At 35.4% G+C, this 18,116-nt stretch overlaps 3 protein-coding genes across 3 annotated transcripts in view; all 3 read left to right on the top strand.

The window, feature by feature from the left end:
- Positions 1-3,521: 3,521 nt before the first annotated feature.
- LOC105205497 (uncharacterized protein K02A2.6-like) lies at positions 3,522-4,784 on the top strand. Its single transcript, XM_026140449.2, has 2 exons — positions 3,522-4,337; positions 4,458-4,784. The coding sequence occupies exons 1-2, from the start codon at positions 3,522-3,524 to the stop codon at positions 4,782-4,784; spliced, it is 1,143 nt and encodes a 380-aa protein (XP_025996234.2).
- A 3,588-nt stretch (positions 4,785-8,372) lies between these two features.
- Positions 8,373-9,127, top strand: LOC120357046. Its single transcript, XM_039446395.1, has 2 exons — positions 8,373-8,750; positions 8,832-9,127. The coding sequence occupies exons 1-2, from the start codon at positions 8,542-8,544 to the stop codon at positions 8,977-8,979; spliced, it is 357 nt and encodes a 118-aa protein (XP_039302329.1). The 5' UTR covers positions 8,373-8,541; the 3' UTR covers positions 8,980-9,127.
- A 574-nt stretch (positions 9,128-9,701) lies between these two features.
- LOC120357042 (protein GVQW3-like) overlaps positions 9,702-18,116 on the top strand; it is a 240,672-nt gene continuing 232,257 nt past the window's right edge. The window contains exon 1 of the mRNA XM_039446391.1: positions 9,702-10,927. Within this exon, the coding sequence (XP_039302325.1) occupies positions 9,872-10,921 (1,050 nt within the window). The 5' untranslated portion in view covers positions 9,702-9,871 and the 3' untranslated portion in view covers positions 10,922-10,927. The remainder of the gene's footprint in view (positions 10,928-18,116) is intronic.

Here is an 18,116-nt window from a genome sequence, read left to right as displayed (position 1 = left end):
TTGGAAAGAGGGGAAACTTCCCCTTCTCCTTCTTAGAAAATTCCAGAAACATTAACAAAAAAAAACGTCATGTGCAACGTTGTCGAACCGTGAAAAACGTGTCGTAACATGTTCTAGTGATAACAAAAGAAATTACTGAAAAGAGGGGAGGGACTTTCCCTTCTCCTTCTTCGAAACTTTCAGTAACATCAATCGCAAAAAAAGAAGCGTCACAATTTGCAATCAGTCTTGCATCAGTTGTTCGTTCGAACGGTTCAGATAACGCAACGCTCTTGAAATAAGCGCAATGGCACTTTATTACGTTCCGATTGAAGCGTGTGATAAACCGTAAGTATCATTTTATACATACAAATTATATTTTTTATTCAATTACTTTTTATTGTACGTTTCACTCATCTCCGTTTCTTTTCAGCACGTCTTCAGATTCGCGGTATACGCCGCGCATTCAAGGCAGAAGGTTCTCGTTAACCTTAACATCCTACAAATAGATTGATATTGACATCAGCGTGACATCAGTTTCATGCTCTGTGGAGATATCGCTCGGCGATACACGCGGCAACCGGATTATTCTACCATACAGAACATGGAGAACTCTGATCGAAAAACGTGTTGACATCGAGCGATTCGTCCAGTCAACGGAGACATCATCATCGTTAACGATACACGACCTTACCATGCAACTTGTTAAACTGAACGAACAAAGTATTGTTAAATTAACGTTGCACGATGCATGTATTTATCTCAAGTCTGCAACCGTGCCATTCTTATACGAGCTAGAGCATTGCATTGAACATGTATATGTTTACGTTGTATCAAAGCATCGCTATCGCGACTGAGAATTTGAAATATTTCGTAAACTTTTTGCGTCAAAATTGTGTCGTGAATAAACGCGAAGCTATACATATGTTGCGCAAATCTTACGATAAGAGTTCGCACATCGAGTGTGAATTAATTGCTTATGCTATTGATATTATTGTGCATGATGCATTGTACACTGAATAAAATAAATGCATTTAAACATACGCTCAGAAATTACTTTTTTTCATCATTTCCACATTATAAAACGGTGGACTCGCGTCAAGTGACGTCAGGCTTCTCTATCGAGAGACAGTAATATAATATAAAAAAGATAGATACTTTTCGGAACGAGGAGTGACAAACGGTGGTGAGTTGTGCTGGCGACGATATTGTATACATTAGCCAGCCTACAGTTGCGGCGTATGTTTCATCTTATTCTTTGACCGTCATACAATACTTTTGAGATTAGACGCAACTGTAAATACGCGCTGCGACGGAAGATGCTCTCGCACAGCCCTTTGCTTTTCAGTCTTGATCGCGCTCTCGCTTCAATACTATCGGGAGTGATAAGTGAGTTAAAAATGAATTCAGAACTCTGCAACAGACTTGTATTGATGCAGGATTACCTGCACAGAGTTCTTTGTCTTCTCCCCGTCCATACATTGGACAGAATTATCGCTGCCGCGGAATCCGTCCTTCACGGACATCCTCCTCCTCAAGACGGTATATATATTAGAAATTTATTTAATATTTTCACCTTACTCCCATCATTTATTGTGATGATGTTTTGGGACATATCCCGACGCATCTTGATAGAGGATGCGGAGAAAGCCCAACAGATCCGGGTAGAAAATGCGGTGCGTGAAGAGGAGGAGGAGGAGGAAATGGTGATGGTAGAAGTGGAGGAAGAAAAAGTAGACATGATGGAGGAGGGGAATGACAATCCAATATTTTTTCTATCCTCTTCTCCCCGAGGACAAGGACGAGGACGAGGAAGCCGCGGACGAGGAAGCAGCGGACGGGGAAGTCGCGGACGGGGAAGTCGCGGACGGGGACAACAATGACAATAGTGGTGGTAGTGGTGGTGGTGGTGGTGGTGGTGGTGGTGGCGGTGTCGGTAAAAAGGCAACGGTGACGATATATATTACATTAATCAGCATACAGTTGCGTCTACTCTCAAAAAGTATTGAATGACGGTCAAAGATTAAGATGAAACGTACGCCGCAATTATAAATACGCGCTGTGACGGAGGACGCTCTCGCACAGCCCTTTGTTCCTCAGTCGTAGCCGTGCTCTCAATCCGTGAGGTGCTTTGCAAGTGAGTGATCTTAAGTGCGTAATAAAAAGTGCGTAATAGACAGTAATAATAATAAATATGGAATTTGGAGAAGAATCAATGCAGGAGTACCTGCACAATCTCTTCTCCCGCTTCCCCAACGATATTCTACGCGAAGTGCTTGAAACAGCACGAGCTGTCCTGAACGGACATCCCCCTCCTCCTCCTCCTCCTGTATACAACGAGGAAAGCGAGGAAGAAGAAGAGGAAAGCGAGGAAGAAGAGAAAGCTAAAGAAGAGAAAGCTGAAGAAGAGGAAGCTGAAGAAGAGGAAGGAGCCCAACTTAGCGCAAACAATCTCTACGAGATCTTCTCTATTCTACCAGATTTTATATTAACACATATAATTTTAACGGTACAACTCATCCTCCACGAGGAGGACAGGGAAGAGGACTATTAGTGGTGGTGGCGGAAAGAAGGACAAAGACGAAAGACATAATTAGTGGTGGTGGCGGTGGTGGTGGTGGAGTGGTGGTGGAGTGGTAGTGGGGTGGTAGTGGGGTGGTGGTGGTGGCGGCGGCGGCAGAAAGGCGACGGGGGGCCGCTGCGCTATCGATGGGAGTGGAGGGAGGTGAAGAAGGTTATGGTGAGTCTCAAAAATATTTATATATATATATATATATATATATATATATATATATATATCCTTTGTCTCGCGCGGCGGCGGCGACGACAAAAGGACAGTTCCGCGAATAATCGCCGTGAATTTCAAGGGTGACGTCAGGCCCGCGATATTGCCCTGCGGTGACGTCAGGCCCGCGATATTGCCCTGCGGTGACGTCAGGCCCGCGAATTATATTTTATGTCGGTTCTAACTCGGAAGCAATGAGGGTTCCCCCCATCCACCCCCTATCTACTTACATAGACAAATAACGGTTATTACTATCTACATAAATAGATAACGGTTATCACTGTTTATGTAAAAAAGATAAGGGTAAGTCCCGGGGTTCACATCATTACCCCTTCTTCCTACCCCCCGCACCTACATTTTCCCCCGCGCACCTCACCCCCCTTGTTGCCCCGTAGTTAGAACCGGCATAGACATACTACTCATGCGAATGCGTTTGATGCACTACAATTTTGAAATCCAGTACACTCCAGGGAAGGATATTATTGCAGCCGATTATTTATCACAAGCTCCACAACCCATTAGCAATACAGAGGAGTCAGACATTACATCTGAATGTAAAACTCACGTTTGTGGCGTTTTGGAACTATCGGATCTCTCAAACATTGCAAAATTAATTCAAGGACAACGTTCGGACAAAACCTGCAAGAAACTACAGAAATTAATTATATACGGATGCAATAACAAGAAAATTCTGGACAACGACGTAACACCATATTATCAATTTCAAGATTCGCTCGCAATCAACGAAGGAATAATTATGAAAGGAGTATGTATAGTAATACCTAAAGCACTAAGAGGTGAAGCCTTACGTGCATTACACCTTGGTCATCAAGGGTTTACAAAATGCTATGAACAAGCAAAATACAGCATATGGTGTCCTGGCATTACTCATGATCTTCGACAAATTATTGAACAATGTCGTACATGTGCAGAGCATAGATCTACACGCCCAGAACCACTTTTACCGGCAAAATTTCCAGATCGTCCGTGGGAAATTATTGCCATGGATTTATTTAAGTTTGAAAATTCTTGGTATCTTTTAAATGCTGATTACTATTCCAGATACCCGGAACTCTACAAATTGCAGTCAATGCAAAGCAGTGAAATAATCAAATGCCTACAAGATAGTTTTGCAAGGCACGGAATCCCAGAAATAATACGCAGCGATAATAGGCCGCAATTCAATCCAATAAAAACACGTCAATTTATGGAATTCAAGGAGAAAATGAATTTCCGTCACATCACATCTTCACCACATTATCCACAATCAAACGGATTTATAGAGTCAATGGTGAAAGTAATGAAAAAAGGTCTATCAAAAAGTCAAAATGCAAATATCTTCTTAATGGAGTACCGTGCTACGCCGTTAGAATGCGGATTTTCTCCAAGCGAATTACTGATGGGACGCCGCATTAAAACATTACTTCCAGTATATTCAGAGGTACTTTTACCGAAATTAATTGAACGCAAGATTATAATGCAAAAAGAGTACAACCATATACAACGCCAGAAAAGAAATTTCGACTCCAAACACTACACTACAGAGAACGCCCCTTTAGCTGTTGGGGATGAGGTATGAATCAAGGATCTAAGAGTTTGGGGAGTCGTAAAGAAGAAGTTGAAGGAGCCACGCTCATTTCTCATTACATGCTCGAAGAGCGAATACCGACGCACACGTTCCCATCTGGTTAAGCTTCCACCTACAGCAATCAATATTATGGAAGATGCAAAGCCAACAGGGCAAATTCAAAACGAAAAGGACGAAATAGAAGAATTGAATAATAAGAAGAATGATACAACAGAAGAGGACACAAATACTCAACAGGGTGAAGACCAGTTACCGTCCAGAAATGAACTTCAGCCAAAGGAAACACCGGACCAAATTATTACAAAACGGAATCGGAAGCAAACCACATTCTATCAATCCGAAGACTTTCGTACAAAAACAAAACCTAAAAAAGGGGGATGTGGAAGTACCGGTAACTTAGAGAGATACGAAAGTAGACAGAGGGCGTTGTGACTTTTGAGTTTTAGTTTAGCTTAGCAGAGCGCGGGTTAGCTTACACACGAGGACTGCTCGATTCGATATAAAAGAAGTTAAAATAAAGAGAACTTGTAAAACCATATAGCCTGGTGAATGCTTAATAACACAGTTACAAACGGTTACTGATAAATTAAAATTTTATATGATCATAGCTTTAATTCATAGAAGTATTACTTTAAGTCGAGACATAATTTTAATTAATTAATGAAATTCCTAAATTTCTTTAAACAATTACATTTTAAAATAATCTATTCGAAAATAATTGTAATTTGATAAATGTATAGAAATGTTAACATTATCCAAGTAAGCCAGTTTGCTTTGTAAATAGAGTAAAACAATACTCTGAGAAGTAAACTGCGAGAAACATCAGACGCCGATTTTTCTTAAATTTCTTACAGTTTGTTATGTCAAAATATGAAGAAATCTGTTATTAATTTTGTTACATATTTTATTCAATGTGAGCTAAAATTAGTGACAGATTTCTTTATCTTTTGACATAACAAACACTGCAAGAAATTTAAGAAAAATCGGCGTCTAACGTTTATCAAGGTTCACTTCTCAGAGTATTGTTTGAGGCTATTTATAAAGTAAACTAGCTTGCTTGGATAATGTTAACATTTCTATACATTCATCGAGTTAAAATTATTTTTGAATATAAATTATTTTAAAATGTAATTGTTTAAAGAGATTTATGAGTTTCATTAATTAATTAATTAAAATAATGTCTCGACATAAAGTAATACTCTCATAAATTAAAACTATAATGACATATAATTTTTATATACTACTGAGAATCTTAATTCTATTTACACCAGTTTTTAAATAAATCTTTGTATCAAAATTAATTTCTTTAATACTATTAAAAATTAAAACGGCGTGCGACAAAATACCGTGAAATTCAACGTAATGCCGAAGACACCGCAGTTATAAAACCACGTCTTATCATGCGTTCTCTGAGAAGGATCGAAGCGCGCCTCACACTTTCTTTCCCGCTACAGTGAAACATGTGCATACATACGTGTACGCGGCTTTGCATGTGAGCGTCGCGCGTAAGAAATATCATTTATGCCGGTGTATGTACATTGCACGAATCTTGCTGACAGACTGTCAGCAGGGCCATATTGACAATAATGTTTTGCACATTTAACTTTTGCTACATATAATAACTACACACATATTCTGCTCTGCAGAAAATGCTACTAGAGTATTTCTATGTATGAGAAACTCGCAAATAAACATAAACTTACATTATTACGTATCCATATATTTTGCCTAGCATCTGTCGGTAGTGGAAATCTATATATACGTTTATCATGAGACACACGTCCATTTATACAATCTTTATATTATACATGCACTTTTTACAAAAGTTTTCAGACGTGCATGTATTGTTCAAGTCACTTCGATTTATCATTATTTATTTTCTTTCTCTGATAATTAAACTTGTTCACAAACCCACTTTTCTTAAATTGCTAATTAAATAAATCCAATGCGCGAAAGTTTATGATTAATAAATGTAAATAAATACAAATATTAACAATACAAATTTTGCAAATTTATTATATCTATGTGAACACGAAATATGATAAAAAAATGTATCCGCGATTACAACTGATTTGTTTTGTTTGAACGTCTTCAAAACAAATTGAAAGCTTTGTTAAAGCCGCGAGTCCTGCCTCACTCCCCACCGTCTATTGCCGGTTGCTAGTTCTCCCCGCTCCCCACCATCGATTGTCATTTTTAACTCGTGTATTGCCACGCACAATTATTCTGTCGTCACTGAAGCAATGCAGTGAGTGCAGCATTCAAGTGCTTAAAAATGTAAGTAGAAACATTTTTTATTTTATAAAAATATAAAGAGGAAGGTTAATGAGAGTGCTGCGCGGTTGATTTTGCGCGAAAGTAAATAGTCATTTATAGACTGAGAATCATTTAATCGATTGACATTATTCTTTGAACGTTTCGACTCTCTTTGGAGTCATCATCAGCAAAAAATTGAAAAAAAAATACATAAATCAAAAATTCGTAAGCGACCGTGTCTTCTTAACAAATCAGTACTCAAGCCATTGCCGATCCCGTGTGGTGTTGTCACTACTGTTTTGCTAAGTCCAAAGTGAAAAATATTCCAACTTGATATGGGGGAAGGTTTGATCACCCTATAAGTGATGTTGTGTAATAGTAACTTTTAAAAGTTGTAGGTTTGAGTGACTCACCATTAAAAATCGACAACGACTCGCGAAGCCATGGATAAGGCGTTTTACACTAGTAATTATCGAACGGAATTAGGGAATGCCGCAGTCAGTACGAGATGTTTTCAATCGAGCAGTTCCCAATAGACTGGTCATTAAGCGTAAATAAAGCAAGTCGGAGATACATAAATATCTCCGACTTGTTTTATTTACGCTTAATATCTAATCATAAGCTCAATTTCTCTTATTTTCGATCCAAACATAAATGGAAATATTTCTGTAACCAATTTATTTTTAGAATTTTAAAAATCGAATTAAATGACGTCTTTAGAGCTGTCAACCAATCCCAAATGCAGATTTACCGTCTCCGAAGACAGATCTCGCGACATGTACCTGTTTACATTTGTCAGACATTTTTTGGGAAACAGGAAAACACGTTCCAACAACATTTAGAACACGAAAACACCAATTTGGACAAGAAATTGGAATGACTCTTTTTAAAAAACAAAAAACGGTTATTTGAAAACGTTAAACCAATACAATATTACTATTCGGATAACAACAACAAATCAACATTTTCAAACAGTGACATCTCTCGTGAGCACAAACTTGAAATCAAGGTCAATCCTAAGGAATTTGTCAACGAACCAATCAAATCATCCATATATGAAATTCGAGATAAGTGGTTTATAAATTTATTGTCAACTCACATTCCAACGGAAGTCCAAATGTTATTGCAACTGGGAGAAAATTTGTCGTTACCTCTAATAGACAGAAACAAAATAATTCTTACATACATCAAGAATTTCGAAAGCAATCTAGAAAAAATTAATCCGTCATTACATTTAGATACGAGAAATTCTGCGATACTAATTTTTAACAATCTCTTATCCTTCCCGCAAAAGAAGAGTGACAATAACGACAGATTGAACTTTTTAACAAAATCCACATTTAATTTCATCCGAAAGAATCCCCAGATTATCTTCACGTGACAAGGGTAACATCACTTGAACAGCCAGGTATATAAGGAAAAAATGCTAGGGTTGCTACAAGACCAAAACACCTACAAAATTGTTAAAAAAGATCCAACTAATAGCATGACTAAGAATGTGCGTGGACTGCTAACGAGATGGAAAGATCAGAATTTTATCACGCCATCAACATATAAAAAGATTTTTTGTAGTGACGGTAACCTCCCAAGAGCGTACGGACTTCCCAAAATTCACAAACCGGGATGTCCCCTGAGAATAATAATATCTTCAATTGATAGTCCTATGTACGCTCTAGCAACATATCTACACAAAATCATATCCGACAATATCCCAGATGCCTTCAGCAGGATTAATAACAGTTTCCAACTAATTGAAAAGTTAAAGGGGGTAGGGTTGGAAACTGATCACGTTCTAATTTCTTTGGATGTTGTGTCACTATTCACGAACATCCCAGGCGAGTTAGCAAGTGGTAATAGAACATTCACAGTCAAGTGTATTTTGGCAACGTAGACTCAAGTGTAATTTTAAATATATATCTTAATAACGAGCAAAATGTCGCTCAATATTAATCAATATTATTGGCAACATCTGCAGAAACGAAAATTATCAGCAGTTATAATTATTATGCTACTGGAATGTAATAATAAAAAACATAATAGAAGAAAATGGGTGCACTGTTGGGTAGCCAAAAGAAAAGAAAAAGGTTTACATCACAATTTGTTCATGGAACTTAGTTTAGAAGATCCTAATAGATTCAGAAGGTATGTAAAAAAGTGTTTTCTTTTTTTTAATAAACATTTAAAAGAAAAGCGTTGAAATATTTCTTACAACATTTATTACAGATGTTTGCGTATGGACACAGAAACATTTGAAGAACTTTTGGAGAGAGTTACTCCACTCATTGTGAAGAAAAATACGCATTTAAGAGAAAGCATTTCAGCAGCAGAAAGATTGTCTTTGACTTTACGTCATTTAGCTACAGGTAGTTAAAATTATTGCTTCTAAGAAATGTTTATACAACATCTACAATAAGATTACTGTAATGTTACAAGAAAGATGCACATAACTGACAACCATGTTCCACAAACAGAGCCCATATACCATGACTTCATTTGTCAAATTCATAATTTTCTTATTTATATTTAAAAAAAAAGACGATGGTCATAAAATATACCTGAGTTGGTAGAATATCACGATATCTTGTATAATTCAAGTTGAATTCTAAGAACAATCTTTAAAATTACTTCATTATAGTCTATTTAGATATTGTAGGGCTGCATTCAAAAATTTTACTCGTCGGGTAAAGTAACTTTGAGTGATCAATCAGGATGAAGAAATCTTAATATTTCTTCGTCCTAATTGGTCACTCAAAGTTAATCTACCCGACGAATACAATTTTCAAACGCAACCTAGGATGATTACTGATCATTAGTATTGTGGTTTTATAAAAGCTAAATTTTAATCTAGCTTGTAGCAGAAATTTGTACAGGTATATACTCTCTATGTAATTTTGAGAAATATGTTACATATTAACTTTTTAACTGTAATCTTGAAGGTCTTGAATGTGAATATCAAATTATTCAATTTAATGCATTAAATGATATTTTACAACTCTCTCTTTTCCTCTAAGTTTGTATTTTTCTTTTAGGAAAGTCACAGGATTCGTTGTCAATGACTTTTAGAATACATGGTGCGTTCCATAAGTAATGCGACCAATTTTTTCCTGACGCGACGATACACCGCAGCGTGTTCTAACCTGTTGGGAAAGGTGGAGGGGAGTGTTAGCTTCAAAATGCGTCCGGTCTCGGTCGCTTCCGAGCAGCAGGAGAGTCAGGACGTGCATTCCCGTGAACCGCGTTTGAGGTTAACGTAACACGGCGCGATGGATCGTACTGTGGAGCAACGTTACGCTATCAAATTCTGCGTTAAACTTGGAAAGTCCGCCACCGAAACGTTGCCATTAATTCAGCAGGCCTTTGGGAGTGATTGCTTGTCAAAATCACAAGTTTTCCGATGGCACAAGTCGTTCAAGGAGGGCCGAGAGGAAGTCACCGACGAACCCCGCATTGGACGTCCATCAACCTCCCGAATTGACGAAAATGTGACGCGTGTGCGTGATTGTTTAAATTTTGACAGACGGTTGAGCCTTCAATTGATAGCAGAAACTCTTAACATTACGAAAACAACAGTTTTTCGTATTGTAACCGACGATTTAAACATGAAAAAGGTGTGCGCCAAACTGGTCCCTAAAGTGTTGACCGACGAACAAAAGAACATGCGAGTGCTTCGATGCCAAGAACTCTTGGAAATGTGTGAAAATGATCCTAATTTTTTAAACTCAGTTATCACCGGTGATGAGTCGTGGATTTTTGAGTACGACCCGGAGACAAAAAGACAGAGTTCAGAGTGGCACACTCCATCGTCGCCCCGCCCCAAGAAGGCACGCATGAGCAAATCCAGAATCAAAACCATGCTCATTGTCTTCTTTGACGTCAGAGGCATTGTTCACCATGAATTCGTACCTACAGGGACCACTGTGAACGCAGCTTTCTACTTGGAAGTGCTAAAAAAATTGAAAAAAAGGGTCACACGTTGCCGAAGCGACATCAAGAACGCGTGGAAGCTGCATCATGACAACGCGCCAAGCCACAGCGCCTTCGTTGTCAACGATTTCCTGGCCAAGACCCACACCCCATTGGTTTCCCAGCCTCCCTACAGTCCCGACCTGGCACCCGCAGACTTTTTTTTGTTTCCTCGTTTAAAACAAGGCCTGAAAGGAAAACATTGGGGCACAATTACAAACATCCAGGCACATGTGACATCGGCTCTAAAGGACATCCCGGAGAAGGCCTTTCAGGATGCCTTCCAGGCCTGGAAGCATCGCCTCCAAAAATGTATCGATGCGGGAGGGTGCTATTTTGAAGATTTCTAACCATTGGTACAAATATATTCAATAAATAGTTTTTTATGAATTTGGTCGCATTACTTATGGAACGCACCATGTAGGTCAAAGCACAATATCTGGCATTATGAAAGAAGTATGTCGAGCTATTATTGAAGTATTGAAGAAAGAATATTTAAAATTTCCTTCTTCTGAAATGGAGTGGCAAGAAGTTGCACGAAATTTTGATGAACTATGGCAATTTTAGAATTGCATAGGTGCAATTGACGGAAAGCACTGTAGAATTGATCCACCACTTAAATCAGGATCACTTTATTATTGTTACAAGGACTTCTTCAGTATTGTTTTAATGGCAGTTGTCGATGTTCATCTGCGTTTTATATATGTTGATATTGGGACAAATGGACGAATAAGTGATTCAAGAGTTTGGAACAAATGTACTCTCAAGGCTCGTTTGGAAAGCAACAGTATTCACATTCCAGATCCACCTACAATATTTGGCACAAGAGAAATATTTCCTTTTGTATTAGTAGGTGACAAAGATTTTCCTTTGACAGAAAAACTTCTTATACCTTATCCTGGTCCTCAGTGTTCTGGAAGAAAAGATCGCAGAATTTTTAATTATAGGTATGATAATTTTTTTTAATTTAATATTAAAATTATCTTTGGACCTATATTATATGGAACTGTTTTGAATGAATTCCAAATGGATTACGAAATTATTTTTTCTGGAATAGAAATCTAAGAAATAATTAAACAATTTTTTTCGGAATTTAATCCTTATGTTTCCATACTATATGTTCAGATCATGATTTATATTACACATTTTTTAGATTATCACGAGCTAGGCGTTGTGCAGAAAATGCCTTTGGTGTACTTGGAGCCAGGTTCCAAATATATCGGGCTGCAATGAGATATGACCCAGATGATGCTGAAAAGATAGTAATGGCAACTTGCTGTCTTCACAATCTGTTACGGAGTAAAGTTGTTAGTAGGACTATATATACACCACCAACATTTATTGATGAGGAACATATAATGTCAGGTGAAATCAGATTGGGTGATTTCCGGGCAGAGCCAGCAAGTGGTTTTGTAAACTTAAGTAATCAAGTAGGAAATAGGCATGCAAATTCTGCTATTCAGCTAAGAAATAAATGGTGTCTTTATTTTAATACTGAGGGCGCTGTGCCGTGGCAAGAGCGTATGGTGCGATAAATAAAATAACGTTATTATATTTTTATTCAAGTTATTATGTTATATTTGTTTTAAACCTTTTTCTTTTAAAATAATAGAAAATATTGAGAGAGAACGCTCGTATTATGAATAAACATAAATATAATGTAAGATTGGTCACATTGACGAGCACAATAAATAAGCAATTTTTAATTTAAAGTTTTAATTATATTATACAGTTAGCTGATATAATTATAATTAGGGACGTTTCGGCTTACTTAGCCTTCTTCAGCCTAACAAGTAACAGACATATGGTGAAGTTTAACATTCATTGCGAAATCTAAAGGCGGAAGTTTTCCCTGAATTCTTTTTCTTAAATTACTGTCGCATACCGTCTGTAATTGTTTAGATGGCGAACCGGGCAATCACGTATATCCAATGTTGTGTGCGTGTGTGTATGCGTGTGTGTACGTGTGCATCTGTGTGTCCATGTGCGTCCACCATGCAGCAACAAACTTTTCTTCTCACATGATGAGAGCTCACGATATGATGAAAATTCACTCGCGCCTTCATATGTAAGTTAAGCGTGGTATTCGCTACGTTTGTTCACTGTGTGACGATGGAGTTATTGTTTTATATGAATTAAAACCTTTTTTGTAGATAAATTCAAACGCTTACTTGATAGATTATTCCGACGGTAATTGTGAACGTTCGCCATCGTCGACAGTCTTGTTATCAAGACAGACGGAGCACAAGTGAAGCAGGACCGTTTAAAGCAAGAGTCAGTAACGTATATTCGTATTGTCTTTAAGTGAGTCAAGTAAACAGAAGTAGGAATCGTGAAGGAGATCTGTGTCATTCTGTGAGTTTAGTCCATTTTTTTGTTGTTTTATATGTATCATTTCGGAAATTAATCTCTTTTGGTAATTTTCTTCAGTGTCAAGGATTTTTATTTTCTTCCAATTGAAGGAATGGTCAAAAAATATTCTATGGTTTGTTATGACTGAGTGTTTTGAGGATCAAGTTTTATATTATTTATATGCTCTTTTGTTCTAGTCCTCAGTTGTCTCTTCGTCTGCCCCACATATGTGGCATCGCAATCATTACAAAAAATCTTGTAAACGACATTGTTAGTGCAGTCCCTTTCCATTTTGTCTTTATGTACTTTGATGAAGTTATTAATTTTGTTTATGCATCTGTAGCCAATTGTAAATCTATTTTTGTCTAGCAAAGACGTAATTTTTTCAGAAATATTTTTGATATAGGGAACAACCATCAATTTTTTTGTGTTTTCAACCTTCTTTGTCTGGTCTTGATCATTTGTGTCTTTGATGATGGTGGGTGCCAATTTTGTATTGATTAAATTTTTTATTCTTATTTCAAGATGTTTGAAAATGAATTCTAGAGGGTATCTATTTTTAAAAAATGATCCAATAATTAATTCTAAGTTTTTTTGTTGGAAAGTGGGGTGAGAAAGCAATATCCAATGTTGTGTGCGTGTGTGTATGCGTGTGTGTACGTGTGCATCTGTGTATCCATGTGCGTCCACCATGCAGCAACAAACTTTTCTTCTCACATGATGAGTGAGGAACATTGTTTAGTATCTTTAGAATCAGTGAGGAACATTGTTTAGTATCTTTAGACGCAAAATCATTGTTTACAAATATTCCTTTGGATTTGGCAATAGACGGTATTCGCAGGGGATGGTCGCTAATAGAGAATAACACGAAGATCCCATGTGATGAATTTACATTGATTTTAAAATTTATCTTGTCGTCTACATTTTTTACTTTTAATAAAATTTTTTATAAACAGACTTTTGGCACACCAATGGGATCGCCTTTATCACCTATTATAGCGAATATCGTGTTGCAGGATCTGGAGAAAAGAGCGCTAAATGCAATAAATTTAGAAATACCATTTTACTATCGTTACGTCGACGACATTATTATGGCAGCACCCACGAACTCACTCAATTTTATTCTTAAGACGTTTAACAGTTTTCATAACAGATTACAATTTACTATTGAATTAGAACAGGATCGTAGCCTAAACTTCTTGGACCTTTCATTAAAAGTACTTGACAATACAATCATTATCGATTGGTTCCATAAAAAAACTTTCTCTGGTCGCTACTTATCGTTTTTTTCTCACCACCCTATATGCTACAAAGTTGGAATTATATATAGTATGGTAGACAGAGCGCTATTGCTTTCTCACCCCACTTTCCAACAAAAAAACTTAGAATTAATTATTGGATTATTTTTAAAAGATGGATACCCTCTAGAATTCATTTTCAAACATCTTGAAATAAGAATAAAAAATTTAATCAATACAAAATTGGCACCCACCATCATCAAAGACACAAATGATCAAGACCAGACAAAGAAGGTTGAAAACACAAAAAAATTGATGGTTGTTCCCTATATCAAAAATATTTCTGAAAAAATTACGTCTTTGCTAGACAAAAATAGATTTACAATTGGCTACAGATGCATAAACAAAATTAATAACTTCATCAAAGTACATAAAGACAAAATGGAAAGGGACTGCACTAACAATGTCGTTTACAAGATTTTTTGTAATGATTGCGATGCCACATATGTGGGGCAGACGAAGAGACAACTGAGGACTAGAACAAAAGAGCATATAAATAATATAAAACTTGATCCTTCAAAACACTCAGTCATAACAAACCATAGAATATTTTTTGACCATTCCTTCAATTGGAAGAAAATAAAAATCCTTGACACTGAAGAAAATTACCAAAAGAGATTAATTTCCGAAATGATACATATAAAACAACAAACAAATGGACTAAACTCACAGAATGACACAGATCTCCTTCACGATTCCTACTTCTGTTTACTTGACTCACTTAAAGACAATACGAATATTCGTTACTGACTCTTGCTTTAAACGGTCCTGCCTCACTTGTGCTCCGTCTGTCTTGATAACAAGACCGTCGACGATGGCGAACGTTCACAATTACCGTCGGAATAATCTATCAAGTAAGCGTTTGAATTTATCTACAAAAAAGGTTTCAATTCATATAAAACAATAACTCCATCGTCACACAGTGAACAAACGTAGCGAATATCACGCTTAACTTACATATGAAGTGAGTGAATTTTCATCATATCGTGAGCTCTCATCATGTGAGAAGAAAAGTTTGTTGCTGCATGGTGGACGCACATGGACACACAGATGCACACGTACACACACGCATACACACACGCACACAACATTGGATATACGTGATTGCCCGGTTCGCCATCTAAACAATTACAGACGGTATGCGACAGTAATTTAAGAAAAAGAATTCAAGGAAAACTTCCGCCTTTAGATTGCGCAATGAATGTTAAACTTCACCATATGTCTGTTACTTGTTAGGCTGAAGAAGGCTAAGTAAGCCGAAACGTCCCTAATTATAATTATATCAGCTAACTGTATAATATAATTAAAACTTTAAATTAAAAATTGCTTATTTATTGTGCTCGTCAATGTGACCAATCTTACACCTTTTTATTTTATTTAGTTTGTTCATTCAAGATACAATATACACACACACACACATATATATATATATATATATATATATATATATATATATCCCAGCCAGAAATGATTAGTCGAATCGACGTCGATTCGACGTCGATGCGTCGATAAACGTCGATGGTCAAAAACTGATGGTAGTCGATATTTTTATCATTTTCTACTTTGTCATAAAAATTGTTTATTGAGTAATTGCGAATATTTTTGTAAAATTTCTATTAACTTTTATTCAATTTTACGTAGATCAACATAAATTGGAAGGCGAAGTATATATTTTACTTTTTTATTACATTGTTTTTATGCACTAAAAAGTCGAGATATCGGAATGCGATATGTGTTCTTTTGCATACACAATTAAATCAACATATAACCTGTATATAATCTTGATCTGCAAATTGTGTAGAGATGCATACATCATTTGCATGATTACACAACTTTTTAATAGCAATAAATGGATCTTAAAAATTGTTACATTTGTTATAAAAGAATGACACTTGGGAAAAATTTTTTTTATATATTATTATTATATAATTATGTACACTTATATGTAAAATATGTCCGTATATATAATTATATTATATGTAATTATATACAATTTTATATAATTATATGTATATTTATTTACATATAAAGATACATAACACTAATATAAATTACATGTAAGTATATATAATCGTATATATTTATGTTTGGACATATCTTATATATAAAATATTTTTTCCCGGCCATTTAAAATGAATATATCACTAAGCTGCACTAACATTTTTCATACACATGTATATTTATAATAATTTTCATATCTTTTAACGTTTATAATTATTATAAGAATTCATCATATTTGAAATTTTTCTAAAGGAATTTTTAAAAACCTTAAATATTGTCAAATTTTATAAGCTTTCTATGCAAAATGAGAAACGTAGAAAAAAGATTTTTTTATTATTTTTTTTATTATTATATTATTATATTATTATATTAATATATTATTATTAAATATATTCCCGAAATGCGCCCACATTGATCATTATCGTGCAAACAAGGTTGATAAATTACGACTATTACTATTATCGAACGGCAGTGTACGGTAATATAAGTATGCATCACTTACGCTACGCTTTTAGACTTGGCGCGAATTGCAATTGTGTCTCTTGAATGGTTACGTCTTACAGTTGAGTGAGCGCTCACTGTTATTGGTGTATTCTTCAAGAGCTAAAGGTCTGTTTGAATATTTTACTATGTTGATTTGATTTTATGTTTTAATTGTGAAATAGTTTGTTCTAGTTAAATAATGTTTTTTTTTATTTACTTTATTATATTAGGTATATTATTTTTCACAAATGAAAGTAAAAGCCAAAGAAGAATTTAAAGTGAATGATAGTGAAGTATTGTATGCAGTTATGGCTGCAGCTATTAGTAATTCTCTTGCATGTAAATATAATTTTCGAAGCGATGGCAATCAAAAGAGACCTTTTTGCAAATTACTGTTGTGGGAAGTGATTATAGGTGAATACATATTACTTTATAAATTTTATTTGTATTTTTTATAATAGTAGGAAAATACTTTGCTTTCAAATATTTCTTATTTGTGTCTAGTAATTTTACACAAAACATTTTATTTCTAGGCGCAATTCATAACAAGAGACCTAATGTATTTGTTACGGATTTACCATTATACATAGGACAATGGTTAAAGAATGCTCTATATAAAAAACAAAATGATGAAAGTTTTGGAAGACGTGATACAAAGTTCAAAGAAACAGATAAGCATTTCTAATTATATTTTGTTTGGCAAATACACATATGCATTTATATTTTCATTTAACATTTTATTCACATATTAAAGTAATATATTACAGTAATAAATAGCATTTCGATATTACTCAAGTTCACGTTAATATTACCTTATAATCTCATCTCTAGATATTCCCAGTGAGAAATGATGACAAAATCGACGTCAATTCGACATCGATTCGACATCAAAATCATCAAAACGACATTATTTCGATGTCGATTTGATAGGTAATTTCTTGCTGGAAATTAGTATTAATTCGACATCAAATCGACATCAAATCGACTTGTCGATAACTGGTCGAAATTTAAGCCCATTTTTAAGTCGAATCGACTACACATTTCGACCGTCGATCGACCAGTGTTATCGACGTCGAATCGACGTCGATTCGACTAATCATTTCTGGCTGGGATATATATGCATATATGACATTGATTGATAATAATATACTGATTTGTAAGCAGAAATTGGAAATAAAAATTTCTCATAAAAATAAACGTAAAACTTATTTGTTAAAAAAATTATTTGAAAATGACGTTAAATAACATTTCAATGAAATTAATGTTATCGTTGAATCTTATTGAAATAACAAAAACGTTAAAATTATATTAAGATTTCACTTTACTAGGATAACATTTTAATTACTTTTATTTTAAATGTGCATAATGTTAAGTATTAAATTTTTAAAAATGTTAAAATATTATCTTATTC

The sequence above is a fragment of the Solenopsis invicta genome, chromosome 3 (assembly GCF_016802725.1).
Source record: "Solenopsis invicta isolate M01_SB chromosome 3, UNIL_Sinv_3.0, whole genome shotgun sequence".
Taxonomy (NCBI): domain Eukaryota; kingdom Metazoa; phylum Arthropoda; class Insecta; order Hymenoptera; family Formicidae; genus Solenopsis; species Solenopsis invicta.
Note: the sequence above shows the minus strand (reverse complement) of the source record. Positions and strands in the feature narration are given on the sequence as shown.

Excerpts from the sequence above, each read along its gene's own strand:
- LOC105205497 (XM_026140449.2), top strand. The coding sequence starts at position 3,522 with ATGAAAGGAGTATGTATAGTAATACCTAAAGCACTAAGAGGTGAAGCC. Across the intron at positions 4,338-4,457 it reads CTTTAGCTGTTGGGGATGAG|CTTCCACCTACAGCAATCAA; the intron begins GTATGAATCAAG and ends CATCTGGTTAAG.
- LOC120357046 (XM_039446395.1), top strand. The coding sequence starts at position 8,542 with ATGTCGCTCAATATTAATCAATATTATTGGCAACATCTGCAGAAACGA. Across the intron at positions 8,751-8,831 it reads GATCCTAATAGATTCAGAAG|ATGTTTGCGTATGGACACAG; the intron begins GTATGTAAAAAA and ends CATTTATTACAG.